This window comes from Eumetopias jubatus, unplaced genomic scaffold, assembly GCF_037043125.1.
Source record: "Eumetopias jubatus isolate StellerSeaLion01/CBP00866 unplaced genomic scaffold, mEumJub1_p1.0 scaffold_6, whole genome shotgun sequence".
Lineage (NCBI taxonomy): Eukaryota > Metazoa > Chordata > Mammalia > Carnivora > Otariidae > Eumetopias > Eumetopias jubatus.
Window position 1 is genome coordinate 141112999 of NW_028274812.1, and position 24797 is coordinate 141137795.

Consider the following 24797-nt stretch of genomic DNA (forward strand, 5'->3'; position numbering starts at 1 on the left):
AAGAATCTTCCTGCTTTTAGCATCGTGAAGTCAGGAGACGTGCTGTCTGTTATCGGTCTTATTCTTTGTGGCCATCACTATTCACAAAATGCCCAAGGGTCGTTGGCATTCATTGACCACATGGTGGTGCTTCATCCTTCCCACCATTCTTCTAGGGCTGTACTCAATATGCTCAGGAATCCTCTTTAAAAAAAGACTTTATTAATTTAAGAAAAAAATAATATATATATAAAAATAGAGTCCACTCATAGAAAAATTATATGAATAATTGGCATCTGGAATGAGATTTATTGGATTTTTCCTTATTTGATGTACAACAGTACTGTTGACAACTTTTTTTTTTTAAGATTTTTTTTTTTAAAGTAGTCTCTGTATCCAACGTGGGGCTTGAACTTACAACCCCGAGATCAAGCATCATATGCTCTACCAACTGAACCAGCGAGGTGCCCTGCTATTGACAACTTCTAATACTGTATTCTCAGTGTAATGAACTTGTTTTCTGCTGTCAAATCCTTGCCCCACTAGCAAATTTAATAATCTTTGAACAAACATTCTAGTGTTAAACAGAACTTCAGTGTTTGAGAAGTTTAGTTTGTTTTCACCATTTGTCTGTTTACTTTTTGATTTCTCTTGGTTTAAGGAATGACATGAATATGGACTCCTGAGTTATCTATTCATGTGAGACTAACTTTCTCCATAAACATAGTCCTGCTGTGTTAGGGAAAGAGGAAACTCGTTAGAATTCTGTTTTAGGATGGAATGTGGCAAAAGCATAGGATTCATCTTAAATTTCATTTCTAGGAGTTAAGTTACTGGAATAGGATAATTTCTTTAGTATGACAAAACCTCTTCTTTGTGTACATTATGGTAATATTTCGCTGAACTCCACTGTGTGTAGTGAAGAGCTCAGTATATGTTGGGATGTAGGAGAGATTCTAAGGGAGCATGCCCAGTGCTGCTAATGGGGAAGATGATTTTCTGGGATGATAGAAACTTGTGGCTTTGGCAAATAACATCTCCCCCCCTCCCCATTTAGTCTAGTACCCTTTTTGTTCTGTCATCGAATCTCACTTGATTACCACTAAAATTCTTTAGACGTATGTATTTTGTTTCTTTATAATTAGAGAAATAACTTAAGATCACATATTTAAAAATGGAAACAATATTCATAATTCCATCACTGAAACATGATAATTATAACTTTGCTTATTCCCTTTAGACTTTTTTTTTCCCCCAATGTGGGGTTTTTTGTTTTTTTTTTAATGTAATCTTTACACCCAATATGGGGCTTGAACTCACAGCCCTGAGACCAAGAGTCACAAGCTCTTCCAGCTGAGTCAGACAGGTGCCCCCCACAAAGGGCTTTTTATTTTAATTTCAAATCAGTATGTTGTGAAAAGTTTCCAAAAGTGAAATCACACTATTAGTAACAGTATTTAAGTTGTAATCTGTCTTCAGCAGTTAGTGTTATTATTAAAATATAGGATTATTCTTTGTAAACATCATTTTATAGAGCAGTTCTTTCTTTGGCAGCTATATGACATTTATCATAACTGACTATGTATAAAAGTTATGTCCACAGAACGTAAAATTAAAAAAATCTGAAATAGGAAACCAAAATCATCTATAATTGGTGTCTGAAAAGACCTGTTTCTGAAGATAATTGTTAGAATTGCTACAAAAACAGAAACCTGAAGAATAGTGAATTTAACTGAAATAAAGAAATGAATTATATTGATTTAGACAAGAAAAAAATTCTGAAGTGTGAAAAAAATACGAAGATATTTAAATTCATTGACTTAGGAAACTAGTGTTAGGGATTGTACTGCAGTTTTTTTTTTTTTTTTTTTTTTACATACGGAGTGAAAACTGTTATTTCCTCACGCAGTTCCGCTCATAGAGTAACTGTGACTCAGGGCTTTAATAGAGGTGGAAGAAAGAGCCCATGTAACTGCATTCTGTGCTTCTCCCGTCTGCTAGGATTTGTCTGTGTCCCCCCACGGTACAGGGAGGCTGTGTCGATTCTTTGGACCAAGTGATAGAAATAAAAAGGTAGTGCACACCTGAATTAAAAAGTCCCCATGTGTGCAGGTCCTCATGGAGTAAGTGTTTAATAAAGAAGATTCTTGGGCACCTGGGTGGCTCAGTTGGTTAGGCGACTGCCTTCCGCTCAGGTCATGATCCTGGAGTCCCGGGATCGAGTCCCGCATCGGGCTCCCTGCTCGGCAGGGAGTCTGCTTCTCCCTCTGACCCTCTTCCCTCTCGTGCTCTCTATCTCTCATTCTCTCTCTCTCAAATAAATAAATAAAATCTTAAAAAAAAAAAAACAAAAAACCCCTGAAGATTCTTAATAATTAAGGATATTACTACCATTGTCAGGTGAAGTTTCATCGATATCAGCCTTTAGAAAGGGGATGTCCAGTTTGTTTTCATAATCAGAGCAGCGTAGTGAGGGTACGCAGAAATCAGTTGTCAGACCCCTGGGCATTTTATTATCTTCTCTCTGACTGTCTCCTGGAACTATCTAGTTGTAATTAATATTATTTGTGTGGTGCTGGATGAAAAGAAAATAACAGAATATCAAAACCTACCAACCTCTGGGTCCAGAAGAACTGGCTTTGGTGGCCATAACCTCTACACTTTTCCCATTCTGGAGCACAAAAATGTCTAATTTTTTTTTACATTGGGAGAAGAGGGAGAAAAGATTTAAAAACATCCATGTCTTTGATAGAAAGACCTTTTTGTAACCGCAACTTCTTTCTTAGAATGATTAAATGAAATTTTATTTAATATATAGGACATATGTATTTATAGGTAACCTGTACAGAATCAGGATCTTTTTAATTTTTTTCAGGATCTTGAAACATTTTACCTCACAGTGAAAAATGTCATCATGTCTCTTGGGGCAGATAGTTACGGTTAACCATCCCCCTTGGAAGGTGTTTTCATGCAGTGTCATTTTTTAAAGTCACTGCTGTTATTTATTTACTTTGGTTACTCTGTGTCTGGCTGTAGGTGGTTCCAAGATCTTGTGAGTATACTTTTGAATGTTCCTTTCCTTCTCTTCAGCTCATTTGTTGGCAGGAGAGTTTTGTTTAGATTAGTCAACCAGAAAGCATAATGTTCTCTGTTGAAGTCTGGTAGAAAAAATGAAGAGTAGACTTCAGGACTCAAAAGCCTGACTTCAAATCCCTGGGCTGCCACATCATTTTCCCTTTAGTAAGTACTTACTGGAGGCCTGTTACGTGGTAGCTGCTAGGTGCGAGGCACGTGGCAGTGTATCAGATCAGCCAAGATCGCTGTTCTCACCATTCCGGTTCTTAGTCATATCTGATTCAAGCCTAGAACATCCCTTGTCCTAGAGAATGTGGTGGGATGGGTCCCTAAGACCAAGGGAAGATTGGCTAGTTGGGAATCTCTCTTGAGGCTGAGATATACTTTGAGAAAATATACTTCCTGTCCATCATTAGAAGTTGTGTTGGGGATAGGTGGGTGAGACGGTACTGATTTGCTTCAGTTCTTCTTAAGGTAGGGTTATTTCTCCATGATTGCAGGAGTCATTATTAATATGTGTGACATTTATTGGGAAGGTTGGTTTGTACTCTGTTAAGGAAAGCATGTTTACAAAATTGTACATTTTGTGTTGATTTTCTGTGCTAATTACTGAACATGGACTGCATTTGAACTTGATCTTGTTATCTTTGTGATTGTATACTCTAGAAATCCTAAATAAATTGCGTTAATACACAGGTTATAACAGAAAACATGCAGTTCACAGCAGAATATATAATTTGATGTCAGAAACTTTGTAAATGACAGAACTTCCTGATTTGTTAGGTGTGAGCCCTATGGGCAGGTGCACAGCTCTTTGGAGAGCTGAATGAAAATGCTGCTTACCACAGGCACCCACTTATTTCAGGGACTCTGAACCACGTTGATTGGCGGTGGTTTAAACGTCTTTTCAGGCAGGCTGACCTAATACTAAAAAGTCACACAGCGTGGTATTTCAAATGTGGACACTTTAATTTTGAAAATTACTTGTATAAATAAAGTAGCACTTGAAAGAGGCTATATTTGAGAATATTTCTGTCATATATTGCAAAAGGTAAATGGAACAGTGTCACGGTAATCGCGGCATTGATATCGAGGGCAAAGCTTGAGAAATTGTGTCTTCCTGTTTGTCTCTACCTCATGGCTTCCTGTATGTCATCTTGTTATAGTACCTTTTTTTTTAACCTGTAATTGTCAAAAAGGCACTATCTTACCAGAATGACATGTAAATTTAAAAGCCCACTGATGTTTGTACCTTCTTAGATCTGTTGGGTTTTTTTTGCGTGTGTGCTTTAAAAAACGCTATTGCTTTATTAACTACCAGCAGGACTGGCTTGCACAGGGGGTGGTGGACGCTCTAGGCTCCGGGTCCGTGGAGGATGTGAGGAGGATGTGATGATTGGGAGGCCGTTTTGAAGGAAAGAGGTGGTCTGGAGGCCAAGGCCCAAGAGCCCCTCTGATTTACTTCTGGAAATGGGTAGACCTTGTAAAGGAGTCATGGCAAGCTACGGCCATGCCACCAATAAGATTAAGAAATTCTTGGAAATCTAGCTGCCCGTCAGTGTTGAGGTCCAGTTTCTTCATCATGCGATCAGGGTCCTTCTGGTTCTTTGTGAAGGCAGCCAATTCTGTATTCATGAAGGTTAGGAACTCTGTCTTGGAGAGTGTGCAGTTGTTACCCGCCTTTCCAGCAAACTTCTGGAAAACAGCAGTCAGAGACTCAATGCACTGCTTGGTCTCAGTAGGGCTAGACATTTTTGCCATGTGTTCGTGGAACGGGCGAGGACCGTGCGTCCGGCGACGGAGGTGCTGCCAGATCTGTTGTTTTTATTTCTTTTATGGCCTTTTCTAATTTTACCTGTATGTGTACACATTCTTCAATTATTCAAATACAAAAATAGTAAAAAGTAGTGTATCATAGTAGTTAAGAGCATGGATTCGGGAGCTAGATTACATAGATTCATATCCCTGAGGCACCATGTATTAGCTGTGTGACCTTGTACAAGTCCCTTAACCTCTCTCTGCCTCAGTTTCTTCCTCTTTGGATGGGCGATAATAATAGAATCTAACTGAGTTAAATCAGTTAATACCTGTCACATGGTTAGCATGGTGCCTGGCATATAGTAAGTGCTCTCTCTGTATTAGCTTTATTATTATTATTATTTTAATTTTTATTTCATTCACTTGCTAGTAGAATGAGCATTGAGCACACCTCTGTACCTGAAACAAGAACTATTTGCTAGAGACACAGAGCTGAATGAAATGTGTTTTCCCTAAAAACAGTGAAATCTGAAGAGAGCCACAAATAATCATGATAAATGTGCAGAGGGATAAAGTCCTGTGGGCACACAGTGGATGAAGCCGTCCTTGACTTGGGCTTGAAAGCCTGAGTAGTGGTTTGATGGAGAGAGGATGAAAGGCTTTCAGCAGAGCAACAATGTATCTAAAGAAAAGCATGTGTGCGTCAGGGCACCTGAAAGGGAGAGGAATGGCGAGTAGTGTGTTCTGACCTGAGTGTAATTTGGGGGAGGGGTAAGTTTAAGAGGTGTAGTTTGGAGCAATGCAGATAAGTGATAAATAGGCTAGGGTGAGGGGAGAGCAGGAGTTTGCAGTGCATGGAATGCTTACGTCAGACCCAGTAGGACAGGGTGAAAGACTGTGGGGAGTCATATAGCCCGGAAAAGTGATGATTAGAAGCAGTGTGATCTGTGCCCTGTATTCATTATTTGTTAATTATTTTCTTGTATGTTATTTATATTGATCTTTTTTCTTTAAGTCAGATTTAATGAGGCATAATTAACAAAGAAATTTATCTTTGATGAATTTTGGCAAATGTACACTGTTGTATAAGCACGATAAGAATTAAGATACAGAACATTTCCATTGCTCCAGAAAGTTCCCTTGTGTACTTTTGTAGTTGAGCGCCCCCCCCCCAATTCCCACCCCACCAAATACACATACCCACAGTCCTTGGCAATTGTTGTTCTGATTTCTGTCCTTACAGTTTTGCCATTTTCAGAATGTCATAGAAATGAAATTTTATGTTACTTCTTGATTTTTTTCACTTAGCCTAACGCATTCAGTTTTCATCCATGTTGTGATTATTAATAGTTCGTTACTGTTTATTGCCTAGAATTATTTCACTTTAGGGATGGGCCACAGTTTATCTGTTCACCAGTTGATAGAAATTTGTGTTGCTTACAGTCTTGGGCTCTTAAGAATCAAGCTCCTATAAGCATTCATGCGTAGATCTTCATGTGGATATGTGTTTGCGCTCTCTTGGGTCAATACCCAGGAGTGGTATTGCCTCTAGTCATATGGTAAACATCTGCTCAACCTTTTAAGAAACTGCCAGAGTATTTTCCAGAACTGCTATCCCATTTCGTTTTGTACCAGCTGTTCCATTTGCTTCACACCCTCATTGAAAGTTGGTACGGCCAGTATTTTAATCTCAGCAATTTTACTAGCTTGTGTCGTGATATCTCTTTGTGGTTTTTAATTTGCTTTTCTCTCTTGACTGGTGATGTTCAGTGTATTTTCATGTGATTATTTGCCATTGGTAGATCTTTGGTAAAGTGTTCGACTCTTTTGCCACCTTCCCCTCTCTTTTGGTGATGTTGAGTTAGGAAACTATTTCTTAGGAGACCGCACGCATACACACTCAACTGTTTCTTAGGACATGAAAGAAAAGAAGTTGATAAATTGGACTTCATCAAAATTAAATATTTTTGCTTCTCAAAAGAAACTATTAAGGAAATGAAAAGGCAAGCCACAGACTGGGGGAAAAGAGTTGCAAAATACCTTATCTTCTAAACAGTTTATATCCAGAATATGTAAAGGACTCCTACAACCAAACAGTAGGAAATCAACCTATTTTAACATGGGGGAAAGATTTGTCTGTCTTTCTATCATTTTTCATTGAGTTTTACAATTTTGATATATTAGAAACTCGGAAATTTGGGGTAGGGGAAGTGATGAATCAGCAATGAAATTCTTCTTTGGTTTCCAAACTTAAAATTTATATTCCCAGGAACTCGGGACAGGTCTGATAAAGAATGCATTGCTCTCTTTCTGTTTTAAACCTTTTCTTTTAAAGTATGAAAAGGATTTATTCAACTTTCCAGTTTATTTGCACTTTACTCTGATGGACAAAGCCAGGGACTTTGTTTATTATTATTTTATATTTTTAGATATTTTACATTACTTTCAGTGCTTACTTAGTATGGTGTCTGGCTCAATAAATATTTGTTGAGTGACTGTTAAAGATAAGGTATGCATTTAACTAAATTTTTTCCATGTTGTTCTGTTTTTCCCACAGCATTTGTTTTTAAATTTTTCTTTTCCTGTTTCATGAGGCTGACGCTATCATATGTTGGTTTCTTAATTAATGCATCAGTTTTGTACACCATATATATAACGAATTGCCACAAATATAGTTGTTTATACACAATACACAATAAATACACAGCGTGTATTTATTATTTTACGGTTCTGGAGACCAGGAGTTGGACATGGGTTTTATTGGACTAAAATCAAGGTGTTGACAGGGGATTTGTTTTTTTCTGGAGGCTCTGTGAGAGGGTCTTATTGCCTTTTGCAGCTTTTTGGGACCACACACATTCTGTGACGGGGGGCCCAGTCTTCCATGGTCCAAGCCAGCAGTGCTCTCTCTGACCTTTTTATCAATGTCTGTATCTCTGTCCCAGGCAGGGAAGACTCACCTTGTAAGGACTCAGGAGAGTAGATTGGGCCCATCTAGAGAATCCAGGTTAATCTCATCACATTGGTGAGGTCTGTTTGCCAGGGAGGGGAACGTATTCATAGATTCTAGGGCTTAGGACTTGATCATCTTGCCTGAGACAGACAGCATGATTTATTACTTGATATTTCACATCTCTCATGTGCGTTTGTGTTTTGGTTCTGTTATTACTCTCTTTTTAACTTTAATAGCACTTTAAAACTATTTTTTTTTACTTTGAAGTACTGTCCTGTTATTTAATATGATTATAATATTTTAATGTCCCAAATAGTGTGTCTCTGTACAATTGTGCTTAGCATGTTGAGTTTTGTTGTAATTGCTGAAAGAGTTGGTTTTTTTTTCCTGCTACAGAAAGTTTTATAGGTATTTTAATTGGATTTAAGAGGAAGAAGTTTCTGGTACAGATACTCATTTTTCTTGGCATCCATCTAGCCTGGCCTTATTTGTCAATTAGGAAATTTTATCTCTTACTGAGTGTTAGTCACTCACTGGTACCATTTAGGTAGCAAATAAGCTTTTAGTGATGTGTGGAATGTGTGCCATATAATTTTTGTTGAAAAGGCTGTTTCTACCATTGGGGAAGAATTTTTCTCAGTGAAGAGATGAAAGAAGATAAAACTGTATTGGGAAATGAGGTTTTGTTCAAGAAGTTAAACCACATGTAGCATCCAATATTCTTTTGTGTACCTCATGAGCAAACTTGTGCACAGGCTTGTGAATTCAGTGGTTTTTTTTTTCTAGTTGGATTAGCTTAGTGACTGCTATGGACTTCCCCAAATTTTAGAGATTGGGACGTTGAGCTCTCTCACAACACCATGTATAGAAGCTGGGACTTTCCTTCACAGCTTGGAGAAAAATTTTTAGAAAGAAAAATGTTTTTTTTTTTTTTTTTTTTTTTTTTTTTTTACAGAGAAGTCAGTATTGAACTTTAACCTATCAGATGCTGATTATTGAATTAAACATTATGGTAAAAGTGAAAAGTTCGGACTTTGATGGAAAGACTTTATATAGTTTAGTTCTTAACAGAGATAGAAAGGCATTTCTTTTTAAAGGTTGTTAGGTGGTTTTGAGGTTTTGCTCTGATATTTCTTAATTAGAATGGTAATAACAGGTTGTTCTATTTACATACAATCAAAATTAAGAGAGCCCATGAGAGAATTCCTTTGGATCTGTGTTCAATGTCTACCTATAACGTATTAACCTCTCTTCTAAAAGGATTTGAGGTCTTGGGATGAAGTCTAGAAATAGTAAAACCCCAGCCAGATCTGTGCAAATAGAAAAAGACTTACACGAAATAATAGAGAAATGCAGGTGAACAGTAGTCTTTGTACGATTTCAATAGAATTACCCTGAGCGATGCTTTTGAAATAGTTCTATTAACCCCACAGTGACTTCCTTGTGCAGGTAGAATAGGATCTAAACTGCATAGCATGAGGTACAGTGTCTCACCTAACCTTCCTCCTCCAATTATCTGATCTCCTCTCCTGTCGCTCTGCCCCTCATTCACCATCACTTCTGTCTCAGCTCCTGGAGGTTCACGTTGATGCTCCTGTCTTAGGGTTCAGGTCCCAGGATTAATGCTACCTGTCCAGAGGTTCACATGGATCACTGTAGCGAAGTTGCGCTCTCTACCTCTGGCCACTCCCAGACTCGATTTTCTTCATAGCATCTGTTATGACAAGAAATGAACATTTTCAGTTGTTTCCATGGTTTGCCCCCCGCCCCCATTAGAATGTAAGGCCCATGAAGCAGGGACTTTGTATTTTCCACCATTATATCCCCAGAACAGTGCTTCGTGCTTTGTTGGTGCTTAATAGATATTTGTCAAGGGAATGCATGCATGCCAGTGGTGATTTGTGGGGGAAGGTTTGGGGGAGTAGTTGTTACCGGGGTCTCTTGAAAGTCCAGGTTTAGTTGGATAGCATTCTGTGATCATTTAGTAATGACCTCCATGTGTATAGGAAAAAGAAAATTCATGAAATGTGCCACCCATGTGCCATTCCTTGATAAGATCTACGAAAAATCCTTTGCAAGACTTTAGCTGGATATCCTTGTGCCCCGGTTCCCTTAGCCTCAGAAATAACAATAGTATCTACTTCCTGGGAATGTCGTGAGGATTAAATGTAATAATGCAGGTGACGTGTTAGCACAGAGCCTGGGACATAGTAATTGCTCAGGAAATGTTAGCTATCACTGCGTTACTACTAGTTATTAATGTATCTAGCTGCTCGTTGTTCAAAAAAAAAAAAAAAAGATACTTCCAGATGCATCCTAAAGCAGAACCCCTGGCTGCAGAACAGTATCCGCTTGCTCCCTGACTGGACTTTTTTTTTAGCCTAGTTGGCCAAATTGTGTCTGAGGTGTGCGTAAGTTTCCTAGACCTGCCCTAACAGATTGCCACAGCCTGGGTGGCCACAGGCTGGGTGGGCTGTCTTAGTGCACTTCCTTTTATGGTTGCCAGTAGCCGCATGTGACTGTTTAAATTAATTAAAATTAAAAGTTCGCTTCTTGGTCACAGTAGCCACATTTCAAGTACGCAGCAGCTACATGGGACCCATGGCTGCCATGTTGGACGGCACAGCATATGAACATTTCTATCATTGCAGGAAGTTCTGTTGGATAGCACTGCTCTAAACAAATAGGAAATTTCAGAAGAGCACTTTTATTTGCTTTAGGTGACTTGGTATAGGTTTGTTTCTTCAATATGTGTTCCGTTTTAAATTTGGAGTAGTTCATAATAGCCGAATAAAATATTTTTATGGATTTCTTTTAAAAGTTCTGTAGCAGAGTGACTCATTAATGTTATTTATGAATCGTTTGTTCACTACTTTCTTCCTTGTCGAGAACATATGGAGTCAGTAATAGAACATACTGCATGTCTTTTTTTTTTCCTGTGTATTTATAACTAAGTGCCTGAAGGACACAAGATACTGTTTTATTTATTTTATTTGAATTATATGCCAGAAACTAAGCTCTTGTGTATTCAGGGCTACAATTTATAGTATTAATTAAGAACAGCTTTCCTTTTCTCTCCAGAATGAATTCAGTATATTCTTCATCACCGTGTGTGAATCTTGAGTTTGTTCTCTCGTGATTGTTTTCCCTTTTCTCCCTGCCTCCCAGGTGTGTTCTTTTTTTCGCCTCCTAACTCCACTCTTCCTCCAACTCCCTCTCTCCTGACTCTTCTCTCCCTTCCTGCTCTGCTTCCCTTCCTTTCTTTTTCTCCCACCACTTCCTCCAATATCCTCTTCATGAGAAATGGACACAGCACAGTATTTTCTTTAAGTCATTCACTGAACTTCCCCTTGTGTGTTTGTAATCAAATGCTGTTTTTTTCTTTGTCGTAGTATTTGGTAGGCCCTTCTTTTTAAAGTCCTAGAGGTCCTCCACACCACCATCCAGCGATTAAATTATGTATAGGGAACATCGATTTTTCTTCCATAAAGCAAATGTAATTGAGTACTTAAAAAATCAGAGAATATTCTGCATACATTCTGCATACATTCAAGCAAATTCCATGTGACCATCAGTGCAAAAGAAGATCTCTATTTCTTCGACACATACACACACACACATACACATATTTTTAAGCTTCTATTTTGACGTAATTTCACAGTCACAGGAAAGTTACAAACAAAAGGAATTACCATATACCCTTTACCCTGATTCCTCAGATGTTAGTATTTTACAAAATTTGCTTATAACTCATATATATATATGTATGTATACACACACACACGTACATACATTTCTTTCTGAGCATTTGGAGAGTAAGATGCAAATAGATGCCCCTTTACTTCTGAATATGCATGCATTTCAAAAACAAGGATATTTTCATATACTACTATAGTATATATATAAAAATCAGGAAATTAGCATAGCTACACTACTATAAGTTAGCATGCAGACCTTACTCAGCTTTTGCCAGTTGTCCTAATACTGTCCTTTATTTTTTTTTTTTTTTTAAGATTTTATTTATTTATTCATGAGAGACAGAGGGAGAGAGAGAGAGAGAGAGAGAGAGAGAGAGAAGCAGAGGGAGAAGCAGGCTCCCAAAGAGCAGGGAGCCCGATGCGGGACTCGATCCCACGACCCTGGGATCATGACCTGAGCCGAAGGCAGACGCTTAACCGTCTGAGCCACCCAGGCGCCCTAATACTGTCCTTTAGAGGAAAAGAAAGAACCCAGAGGCAAAGTTGAATTCAGTTGTCAGGTTTCTTTAGGCTCCTTTAATTTGGAATATTTCCTCAGTTTTTCCTTGAGTTTCATGACCTCCAGCATTAGAACATTTGACTACCCTCAACTTGTATTATTATTATTGTTTTTAAAAGATTTATTTATTTTAGAGAGAGAGAGTGCGCATGGTGGGGGGTAGAAGGAGTCATAAGCAGACTCTGAGCTGAGCGCAGAGCCTGACATGGGGCTCTATCTCACGACTCTGAGATCGGGACCTGAGTTGAAACCGAGAGTCGGAGGCTTAACTGACTGCGCCACCTAGGTGGCCTGTATTATTATTTTAGTAATAACAGCTTTTTTGAGCTGTAATTCACACATTATACAGTGCTCTCATATAATGTGTGTAATTTAATGGTTTTTAATATACTCATTATACAGTGCTCTCATATAATGTGTGTAATTTAATGGTTTTTAATATATTCAGAATTCTGCCACAATCACCACAATCAATTGTAGAATTTTTTCATCCCTCCAAAAAGAAACTCAGCACTCCCTGGCAGTTTCTCTCATTTCTTTTACTGGCACCCATAGGCAGTCATGAATCTACTTTGTTGCTGGCCATTTCATATACATGGAATCATACAATATTTGACTTTTTTTTGGTCTGGCTTCTTTCAGTTAGCATACTGTTTTAGCATATAGTAGCCCCCCCCTTATCTGTTAGTGATGTGTTCCAAGATCCCCAGTGCACACTAGAAACCGTGGATTGTACTGAGCCTTATATACACTGTGTTTTTTTTCCTATACGTATATACCTATGCTGAAGTTTACTTTATAAATTGGTGAAGCAAGAGATTAACGATTACTGCTAATAAAATAGAACAATTATAATGATGTACTATAATAAAAGTATAATGCAAGTTATCGTATTTACATAATGTAATATGTGATGTGATCTGTTGCTCGAAATACCTTCATGTACTATAGTCATCCTACTGTACTCATCCTTCTTGTTGGGATGACATGAGATGATAAAATGCCTACGTGATGAGATGAAATGAGGTGAGTGATGTAGGCATGTGACCCAGCCCTAGTTAGGTTCCTGTTGACCTTCTGAGGATATGTCGGAGGGAGGACCATCTGGTTCTGGATTGCAGGTAAATGAAACCGTGGATAAGGGGAGGACTACTGTATATCATGTTCCCCTTTATGGTGTAATGATATTTCGTTGTATGGATATACCACCTTTTGTTTATCAGTTGATGAGAAATGAGTAGGTTCCACCTTTTGCTTATTTTGAATAATGCTGCTATGAACATTTGTGTCTAAGGTTTTGTGTAGATATGTTTTTATTTCTCTTGGGTGTCTACTTAGAACTGGAATTGCTGGATCATATTGTAACTCTGTTGAACTATTTGAGGCCGCACCAGACTCCTTTCCAAAGCCACTCTACCATTTTACTGCATTCCTACTAACAATGTAGGATGGTTCCAGTTTCTCTGTCTCTTTGCCTATGCTTGTTGTTGTCTGTCCTTTTGATTGTAGCCATCCTGGTGGGTATGAAGTAGTATCTCATTATGGTAAAATATATATAACATAAAAGTTGCTCCTTTGATTAATTTTAGGTGTGTTTCAGTGGCTTTAAGTGCTTTCACACTGTTGTGCAACCATCACCACCATTCACTTCCAGGATGTCTTCATTTTTTAACAAACTGAAAATCTAGACCCATTAAACAATAGCTCCCTATTCCTCCATTGCGATTTTGATTTGCATTCCCTGGTTGGCTAATGATATTGAACATTTTTTTTTCATAGGCTTATTGGCCGTTTGTATATCTTCCTTGGCAAAGTGTCTATTCAGATAGACTGCCCATTTTAATTTCTTTTGACAATTTCATTTATTTATTTTAGAGACAGAGAGAGAGAGCAGGAGAAGGGGCAGAGGGAGAGGGAGAGAGACAGAGTCTCAAGCAGACTCTGTGCTGAGCCTGGATCCTGATGCGGGGCTTGATCCCACAACCCTGAGATCATGACCTGAGCCAAAATCAAGAGTTATATGCTTAACTGACTGAACCACCCAGGCGCCCCTGCCCATTTTAATTTTTATTTTATCATTTTTTTAAATAGGCTCCATGCCCAGTATGGAGCCCAGTGCAGGGCTTGAACTTACAACCTTGAGATTAAGACCTGAGCTGAAATCAAGAGTCGGACACTTAACCGACTGAACCACTCATTTTTGCCCATTTTTAAATGATTTGTCTTTTTATTATTGAGTTGAGGGAGCTTCTATGTATTTTGGATACAAATCTGAATCATACCATGTTTATGATTTGCAAAAATGTTCTCCCATTTTCTGTTTTGTCTTGTTACTTTCTCAGTGGTGTCCTTTGATGTATCAGGAGGTTTTAATTTTGATGATGTTCAGTTTACCTTTTTCCTTTTGTTGTTCATGTTTTTGATGTAATATCTAAAACATCACCGTCTAACCTAAAGGTTAACCTAAGGTTCATCTACATTTATGACTGTTTTCTTCTAAGAATGTTATAGTTTTAGCTTACCCTCAATTTTGTAATTTTTTAACTGCTCCTCCTACAAGTAATTCTGACTCTTCTTTAAGAATACTGCTTCTTTCTCAGTCCATGTGCTATAAGACTGGATGCAGTGATCCCTTTGAGCTATTAGGTCTCCAGCTGCATAGGAACACTTTGATGTTTTCATTCCACCATTGGATTTTCTCATATTGTATTACTATTATTCTCCGTCTTGTATCCTCAGCTGATATCTTGGTCATTCATCCCCATTCACTGGGAAATTTGGCCAAGTCTTCTTTCCTTGTCCTACCCATGTCTCCTTTCTACCCATCTGTCTGTAAGAGTAGTCTCTATTTGTTGTGTTTTCTTAGTTATGATGCATTACTATGAACTCACTGCTTCCCCTAAGTTCATTGACTCCCTCATTGTTAAATCAGGCGTATATATTCCAGTCTTTATGTTAACTTATTATCTCTGTAGCGTCTGACCCTATTGGGTACCTTCCTCCTCTTTGAACTCTGTTATTCTGGCTTTGATCATATTCTGTAAGGAAGCCATACGAATTCTCTTCGTAAAACCAGAACCTAGTGGTTCCAGTGGTTCCAGTGAGGTAGGTTTGTTTGGGACCTAAGATGCAACAGAGATTTACTTTGCCTTTGGCAGTTTCTCAATAGTTAGTGCAACTACTACCATTATGTTGGGATGAGTGGTCAGAGGCAGAGCCGAGTCCAAGTGTGTTCTCACAAGTCTTTCCTTGCTTCCCATAACACACTGAGGCCAAAGGAATATTTAAAAGCGATTTGCCACTGCACTCTTTAAAAGGTTCTTACTCAGTTGAGTTCATTGCCGCATCATTATATAATAATGAAAGATTAAAAATAACATAAGGGTCCATCAGTTGGGGAATGGGAAAATGCATTATGGTGTATCTATACATGAGATACTAGACAGCTAGTAAAATAAATGAAGTAGACCTATATGTACTGATGATGTATAGAAAAAAATTAAAAAGGCAGATCTGTTATTTTCTCTCTCATCTATCTGTCTACCTATTTATCTCATAATTCGTAAGAAGGACAGACCAGAGCTATATATAAATGTTCTGCATTGGAAAATGTCTTGGTATCTACTTATTAAGCGATTATGAATGATATTATCTTAGGAGTGGAAGTAGAGGATGTTGCATAATCCGGGTTACTTTATTTCCTTTTTATATTTCTAATTTGTTTGAATTTTTTCAATGAGCATGTATTTCTTCTATGATAAAGCAGTGATTTGAAGATTTTTAAGGCATAAGTAGTATCAGCTTATGACTCATTGTGTTTTGACTTTCTCTCTTCCCTTAGCTTCTTACCTACTGTATCTTCGCTTTTCTCATTTTCCTTCTGCACCCTAGCCGCTCTCACTCCGTCTCCTTAGTGGGTTTCTCCTGTCTTAATCTGGTTTATCCCTCGATTCACCTTTGGTTCCCTGAGAAGCATTCCTGGATCACTCAGTCACAATTCATTACCTTTCCTCTGTGTTTCCACTGCAGCCCAGGGACTGTCCCTTAGTCACTGGTGTCTAGGGTAGGAGCTGTTACTGTTTGACTTTCTATCCCATCGATGTGAGCATAGTGCCCAGCACACAGTAGACATCCATTAGAAAGGGGCTTCTGTGTTAGAATAATAAAGCCTAGAATTTGGGGTAGATCTCCTTAAGACCAGCATGTCCTTTTGTGTAGGTTGTCATTTCGTGCCATTTTTCTTGAAGAATGAAAAGAAGAGAATGTGTGTGTGAAGAGGCATGTTTTAATTAAACGTCAGTTTAATATCTCAGGATGTGTTGAGTTTATGTTGATAGGCTATGCTAACAGAACCCCAGGCAGTTTATTTAAATGTATTATGATCTCTTCAGTTATCATTGGAGGACAGGAGAGTGGTAATTTCATACTTCACTGTAACACAAAACATTAATACAGAATATTTTTTATAATATCTCCCAGTGCATTAATTAAAGAAAACCTACATTCGTGTGCTTAGGAAATGTGATACACTGACTCAAGCAGAAGGGTAAACACAAATTAATGTTTCTTATCCATGTAAATTGCTTGTCTAACAATTTGTTTTCTTTTCAGGTTCAACAGATAGATCGAGTGGTAGAAGTTGTGGAGGAAACAATTAAAGGTAATTGTTGAAAGTGGGATAAGCAGACGTATATGGTGGTCCCCCTTTCCCCATCTCCACCTTTGCTTTCTGGATACAGTTAGCCACAGTCAGCCGACGTCCAGAAGCAGATGATCCTCCTTCTACCTTACCATCAGAAGGTCAGTAGTGGCCTGAGCCTACATCAAAAATGCCTATCTCAGTCACCTCACGTCCCCTCATATCATCCCAAGAAGGGTGAATACAGGACAATAAGACACTATGAGAGAGAGACCCCATGCCCATAACTTTTATTGCAGTCTATTGTTGTAATTTTTCTAGTTTATTGTTAGTTATTGCTATTAATCTCTTACTGGGCCTAATTTATAAATTAAACTTCATCATAGCTATGTATGTGTAGGGAAAAACACAATACAAATAGGGTTGGTACAATCTGTGCATAGTTTCAGGCATCCCCTGGGCGTCTTGGACCGTATCCCCTGGCTGGTAAGAAGGGGGAAGTACTGTATTGTTTGAACTATATCATAAAAATATCAGTTAACATTTATTTACATAAAAAATTACAACATTTTGTCCTTGACTCATTCATGCATTGACCAATCCAATACAGGAGGCAGATATTTGATTGGCTTATAAATGAGTCAGGTCATAGTCCTTTTTTTTTTTTTTAATCTCATTTTTATTTTTGCATGAAATAGATTTTATTTGAGTTTTGGATCAGGAAGACATAATTGAATCAGTTTTAAAATAAGGAAATGAGGGATGCCCTGGTAACTCAGCTGGTTAAGTGTCCAATTCTTCGTATTAGCTCGGGTCTTGATCTCATGGTTGTGAGTTTGAACCTCTTGTTGGGTTGCAGCTGACATTAAATAAATAAATAAGTAAATGGAAATGATTATATTTATGTGGGTTTTTTGTAACTTTATTGAGATACATTTGACATTATGTGCATGTTTTTTAATCACCTAATTAGTTGCAGTTACCCTTTTTAAGAGTACTTTTTACAAAAAAATTTTTTTAAGTAATCTGTATACCGAGCATGGGGCTCAAACTCACACAAACCTGAGATCAGGAGTTGCGTGCTTTTCCGACTGAGTCACCCAGGTGCCCCTACAAGTACTTTTAAAAGTAGTATTCAGTTTTGATATTCTGCTGAATATAATTTTTGTAGTTACACTAGAAAATAGAACTATGCTTTGTTTCATTAGCCATGGTTCGAACCAGATTCTTATTGAAGTCACTGAGAAATAAATTATCCTCAGTTCTGTGGTTTAATTTTTAAATACTCATAGTTCGTTTTCCTCTCTTAGATTAGTACAAATAAAAACCAATAATGTAATTTTACACGAATTGAGCTTCTCACTTAAAATTTTCATTGTTTTGTTTTAAATGGGAATTGTGTGTTTTTAAAAAAGAAAATGGACTACTGTCACCACGTTGAGATTTTTTTTTTTTAAGATTTTATTTATTTGACAGAGAGAGACACAGAGAGAGAGGGAACACAAGCAGGGGGAGTGGGAGAGGGAGAAGCAGGCTTCCCGCGGAGCAGGGAGCCCGATGTGGGGCTCGATCCCAGGACCCTGGGATTATGACCTGAGCCGAAGGCAGATGCTTAACGACTGAGCCACCCAGGCAGCCTCCCACGTTGAGATTTTAACCATGCACTTTTCCTGCTAGCTTGTGTCTGCCACCTTCCACATGCTCTTCATTTATTTTGATTCCTTGATTTATTGGATGACCATAGAACGTGAGAATTAGCCTATACCTTAATCTTCTTTGAAATTTCAAAATGAGATGACCTACAATGATTAAAAATGTAAAGCAGTGATCATTTTGAATAGTTTGTCAAACGGTGCACCTGAGTCCCCATCTGGGACAGTGTACAAGTGCCGGCATTTCTTGTGCAGTCCTGGTGTGATTGGGCGTGATGCCGAGCCGTTCACCAAGATGACATCGTTTAATCTTCACAGCAGCACTGTGAAGTGAAGTGGGTGTAAATAGTTTCCTCATGTTCCAGACGAGGAAGCTGAGACACAGGGGCACATGGCTAGTGAGTGGCAGGGTTGGGACTGGCATCCAGGCAGGCCTGCTCCCGGGCCTGTGCTCGTGAGTCTGATGCCACATTCATGCAGCTGTACTGGGACTTCTCTCATCTCTCCCACCCGAGAGTCACTGTGTTAGTGGGTGACTGAGTTTCTGTAAGTAGTGCTTCAGGATGCTTGAGGGTTTTGCTGCCTTATTCATCTTCTGTCTTAAGGACCAGCCCCATCATGGCCCCTCAGTATGTCCATATATAGTCAATTAATGGTGATGAGGTTAGCAGAGGAGACAATCTAGGCAACCTGGGGTATGGTGATGACTTTTTAGAGGCAACACTAAAGGCTTGATCTATAAAAGAGATAGTTGACAAGGTGGACTTACTAAAATTAAAAACTTCTCCTCTGCAAAAGACACTGTCAAGACAGTGAGAAGATAAGCCACCGACTGGGAGAAAATATTGGCAAAAGATGTATCTGATGAAGGACCATTATCCAAAATATATAAAGAACTCTTAAAACTCAACAATAAGAAAATAAATAACCCAATTAAAAAATGGACCAAATACCTCATCAGACACCTCACCAAAAAAGATACATAGATATAAGCATATGAAAGGATGCTCCACCTCATATGTCATCAAGGAAATGCAGTTAAAACAAGATACCACTACACACTTATTTGTATGGCTAAAATCTGGATCACTGACAACCCCAAATGCTGGTGAGGGTATGGAGTAACAGGAACTCTCATTCATTGCTGGTAGTAGTTCAAAATGGTACAGCCATTTTGGAAAACAGTTTGGCAGTTTCTTACAGGACTAATGTACTTTTACCATGTGATCCAGCAACCATGCTCCTTGGCATATACCCAGAGGAGTTGGAAATTTGTGTCCGCACAAAAACCTGCACATGGGTGTTTATTCAATAATTGCCAAAAGTTGGAAGCAACCAAGATGTCCCTCAGTAGGTGAATGGATAAACTGTGGAACAATGGAATATTGTTCAGTGCTGAAAAGAAATGAGCTATCAGGTCATGAGGAGACATAAAGGAAACTTAAGTGCACATTACTAAGTGAAAGAAGCCAATCAGAAATGGCTACACGCTGTGTGATTCCAACTCTGTGACTTCTGCAAAACGCAAAGCCAGTAAAAGGATCAGTGCTGCCAGTGTTGGGGCAAGGGGAGAAAGATGAATGGGCAGAGTACAAAGGAATGTTTTAGGGCAGTGATAGTATTCTATGGGATACTGTAATGGTGGATACATGTCCTTATATATTTTCCCAAACGCATAGAATGTTCAACACCATGAGTGAATTGTAATGTGGTCTTTTGGTGATTGTGATGTGTCAGCGTGGGTTCACTGATGTAACAAATGTACCACTCTGGAGGAGGATGTTGGTAATAGGGACGACTGGGGGGGGTATATGGGAACTCTGTACTTTTCTGCTCAATTTTGCTGTGAACCTAAAACTGATCTAAAAAATAAAGTCTAATAAAAAACAGCAAATAGTAATATTGTGGTCTGAAGGCTGCCAAATGGCTTGCAGAGATATAATTTCTATAGGAAATCATAGAAGGTAAAGCTAAACTGTGTTTTTCTGTACTGACAGTACTTCTGGCACCAAATGTGTAGGTTTTCTATACCAAGCAATTTTTAAATTTAAACATCACAAATAAGATTTTTTATTTGTCACCATTAGATGTGTGAATTTTAACAGATTCTTGGACTAGTGGCTCATACCCATCAGTTCGTTCAACTTTACACTGGTCTCATCCCCAGTAGCATTTCCAGATCTACTACCTTCACCATGAAGCTTCATGAACATTCCTTTTCCAGTTCAAACCTGGGATTCTTCAGCATTTTTACTCTTCTAACAAAGACATCATGGAGTGGATAAATAGATGGGCAGGCCTTTTCTGTGTCTTTTCCGATGTTGCCTGGAATCAATTTATTGAGCACTCCTTTCAAGTCATTTGTCTGCACATCTCAGGTCATGATTTCCATCATCTTTTTCTGAATTTGGCAGACCTGTTGGTGCTGCATTTTTAAGTAAAATCAACACAAAATAGATGAAGCAAATAACCATCGGTAGTCTTGACATCAACCTGAGCTTCAATCCAGGTCTGTCATTTTTTGACCATGGAACACATTTTGTCCCTGGTAAGATCCATGCCATGCTAATTCGTCAGGGAGGTTTTGCCCTGAATGTCCTCAGCAATTAGCTTGAATTTTCTAAATGCAACTTCTTCATTGTGCAGATCAGCAAGGCTCACTGCGAAAACACAACCCTTGAGGCCAGCAGATGCAATTTTGCTTCCTTGAGTTCTCGTGACTAGTGTTTTTTCCAGTATTTCTTATACTGAACGTAGGTCAGTATACGTAGGTGCTTTCACATCATACCAGTCTTTCTTAGAAAATGGATCAACCACTTTCTTCTTGCCTCCCTTTTTGCTGCCTTTCGTAAGGTGTTTGTTCTTCCCACCTGCCGTGGTGCTGCTCAGGGAGCCAAAGGGGCTATCCCAAGCAATTCTGACCTTAACTGTCTGGAGTTACTGCAGACCTCACTGGTTGAAGGCTCAGTTCCATGCGACTACCTACCACTGCGGATGCCAATTGCAAGTCCAGACTGTCACCTGTACTTCTGACAGACCAACTATAAATTGGGTTCTCATGACCCCCTACTTAGGTTTGATAATTAGCTAGAGTAGCTCGTAGAACTCAGGAAAAGTGGAACTGGAAGAAATGCACAAGGCAAGCTATGTGGTAATGGAAATGGAGCTTCCATACCCTCCCAGCACCTTAGTACGTTCACCAACCTGGAAGCTTCCCAAACCCCATCGTTAGGGTTTTTTTAATGGAGTCTACATTACATAGGCCTGAGTGATAAAATCATTGACCATTGGTGATTGAACTCCCAGAGGTTGGGGTTGGGGCTGAAAGATCCAACCCTCCAATTACATTGTTGGTTCCTTTGGCAGCCAGCCCCCATTCTCTAATTCAACCTCATTAGCATAAATCCAAATATGGTTGAAAGGGGCTTATGATGAGTAACCAAAAATGATCCTTTCACCCTTAGCAATCAGGGAATTAAATGAGTTTTAGGGGCCCTGTATTAGGAACTGAGGATGAAGACCAAATATGTATTTCCTGTTATATCACAATATCACAGAAGGCTTGTCACCTCCAGGTTGAGTTGATTGGGGATGGCTTCTCACTGAAGAGTTTTTGCTTGAGTGGATTTATTGGGGAGATTGAAATTGGATTTAATTTGAGAGTCCACGAGGATTAAATGGATATGACTTTTGAGATACCTGGGACATACTACAGGATCAGCTTTTGTTACTGTTTATTTCTTACTACCTCCTTAATACCCAGACTGCTGGAATCATCTAACTGTTGGAAGCAACTCCCCTCCCTGTCTGAGGCCGCTGCTACCATCATCCCGGGGTTATTTACACTCCTGCGTGTGTACCTTCAGTGGTTGCCAGTTACCTGCTGAATGGAAGTGTGACTTCTTAGTGTGAACCTCATGGTCTTTTCCTCCGTCCTCTTCTTTTTCTCACTTTTTCTTCCACTGATTCCATACGTACACCCTTCGCTCCAGCCCCGTGTGCTGTTTGATGGCGTATTTGCAGCTTGCTTCATGTTTCCCTGAGGGTCCTGCCCGTGAGTGGATGCATTCTGTCGCCCCTTACAGACCCTTTCTCCACCCTGACATGTGTCGCTGGAGGCTGACCTGTGTGTATGGCGTCAGTAGGACCCTTGCTATTTGGTGTCTAGGTGGATTTTTCCAGCTGGAGGTTGGAGGTGTGACTCGAGTGTGAGACAGGAGTATTTGTTACGCTTTCTCACTCTCTCCTTCCCTGCTTCTACTGATTTTGTGCCTCCCTGAGCGGCGGCCACAGATCCTGTCAGGTGGTCCACTCTATTCATCTCTTTCTCCAGGTTCTTCTAACTGTTCCCTTCCTTTGCTTTTTCAGGCCCAGGGGTGGAAGTAGCACCCCATTGTTGCTAGCCTGAGAGTATTGCATTGTCTCTTGTTGGTGTTCCTGACCTTGCCAAACCTTAGTAAATAGTCCCTTTATTAAAACCTCTTCAATTATGCAGTGTGCCATCTGCTTTGCTGGGATCCTGATTGATAAATGCTCCTTGGAGAAACGAGTCTTTGCCCAGAAGGGCCAGATGGAATACAGCCCGACAAGAGGATTTTGCCACAACTGTCTTGTTTCCACATTTGATTCCTGTTGGGCTCTCTTCATATGTCTTCCTTGAAGGGGGTTTGGACGTACAGCTTCTGCCACAGCCTGTTTGCATGTTTCTTGTTATACCAAGCGATGTTTTAAAAATGTATTAAGAAGCTACATTGATGCCCAAAGCATGTAACTATTGTGATTAACATAAAACCATATAAAGCATATTCCATTTGTGTCTGTCTCGGTTGCAACAAAATGGAAAGTTCCAAGTTACTCTGAATGAATCCTCCCTATTTTAATAGTGGCCTGAAAATTCCATCCATTTATAGCATTTGCTTTAGGAGAAAACAGATTATAATGAATTTAGGATTTTCTTCTGTATCATTTTGATAATTCAGCAAGGCATATAACCGATTCTGAGGGAAGATGTATAGAGTTTAAAGGATTTACATTTATTTCTTTCTTTTAAGATATTCATGTACCTTAGTCTTGGTTTACATGGTCACTAAAACTTTTTTTTTTTTTGTATGAAAACTCTGAAGGGAATATAAATTTGTATTTCTTCTGATATGTGTACATTATATCCTCCAAACCAAAAAAAAAAAAAAAAATCCTTTAAAAAAATTCTTGTCTTTGCGAAAATAGTCTACTGGATAACTTAAGACAAATGATTGCAAGTAAATATTGCCTGTTGAAATTAGAAAAATGTTTTTACCATTAAGTCATATTTCTTCCCCAGTCAACCTCTAATCAAAGAGGTCTCCATTTTTATTAATATGTTTGCTGGTATTTCATTCAGTCTAATTCCAGATGCCTCCAGTGTCGGTAATTCAAGACTTTCCCAATATGGCACAATCTGCAAGTTTAATTGATTTTCCGTTTCCCTTAACTTCTCAGTAATTGATGCAATCTTGGATTAGACTGACCTAAATTCCCAGGGTACTTCACCAAATAGCTCTTTCTTATTTAACACATTGCTGTTCATCTTCACTCTGTCAGATTTTGTGCTTTGCATTTGGTACGAATTCAGAGTATAAACTTTTTGTGAATTGAGACTGGAAGGCAAAACCCTATCAAGCGGTTTTTGTAAGTGTTAATAACTGAGCAACCATCCAAATGTCCCATGGAGATTTACTTGAGGATGCTTTCCAAACTTAATGAGTAAGTGAACTGAGCTTGGATATGTAACATGGTCCATCTGGGATGGTATTGGACCATATATGCACATCTACTTTCTCAGGATTTGTTTTTCAATAAAATAATTTTATTGATTTTCAAAGTATGCTTTGAAGGGACACTTCTGCATTCTCTCAATATGTGTAATTGCTGACACAGTTATTATATAGTCTGGATATGCTGGAAAGTATTGCACATTGGTTTAATATTGGGACTACTTCCCAGTCTCATTGGTGTAATTAAATAAGTGATAACTTCTATCTTGTAATAACTAAAGAAGCCAGGAATTTATGGCTGTGGTTGATTTAGTTTTTTTTCAATGAACCTGTTTGTTTTAAGTTTATGTACCATGTTAATACATGATTACAGTGTCGCAGACGTTGCATTTTGCCACCTTCTTAAATGTGTCAGTTTGTCTTTTCCTCTCCTTTTGCTTCACTCTCCCCTCCTGCTGGTTACCCCAGATTAGCAATAGGATTCTAACTTTACTTATATGCCCCCTATACTTCAGTATACATTATTTCTAGAATGAATTTTTTTTATCCATTGTTATCTTTCATTTTGTCTAATATTTTTCTTCCTTTAAAGCTTTTAAAACGAAAATAAACACTTAAGTGTTTATCCCCCAGGTGGATTCTGTTGCTTCATGATTCAGAATTGTTTTATGTGTTTTTGGCTTGTCTTTAATTACACTGCTTTAGTATGTTCATCACTTACATTTCCTTTT

General features: G+C 38.7%; 1 protein-coding gene and 1 pseudogene across 1 annotated transcript in view; one reads left to right on the forward strand and one right to left on the reverse strand.

The window, feature by feature from the left end:
* Positions 1-24797, forward strand: part of CDKAL1 (CDKAL1 threonylcarbamoyladenosine tRNA methylthiotransferase) — a 637377-nt gene that overhangs the window by 172115 nt on the left and 440465 nt on the right. The window contains exon 7 of the mRNA XM_028107487.2: positions 16634-16682. Within this exon, the coding sequence (XP_027963288.1) occupies positions 16634-16682 (49 nt within the window). The remainder of the gene's footprint in view (positions 1-16633; positions 16683-24797) is intronic.
* Positions 4459-4816, reverse strand: LOC114212571 (protein S100-A11 pseudogene; annotated as a pseudogene).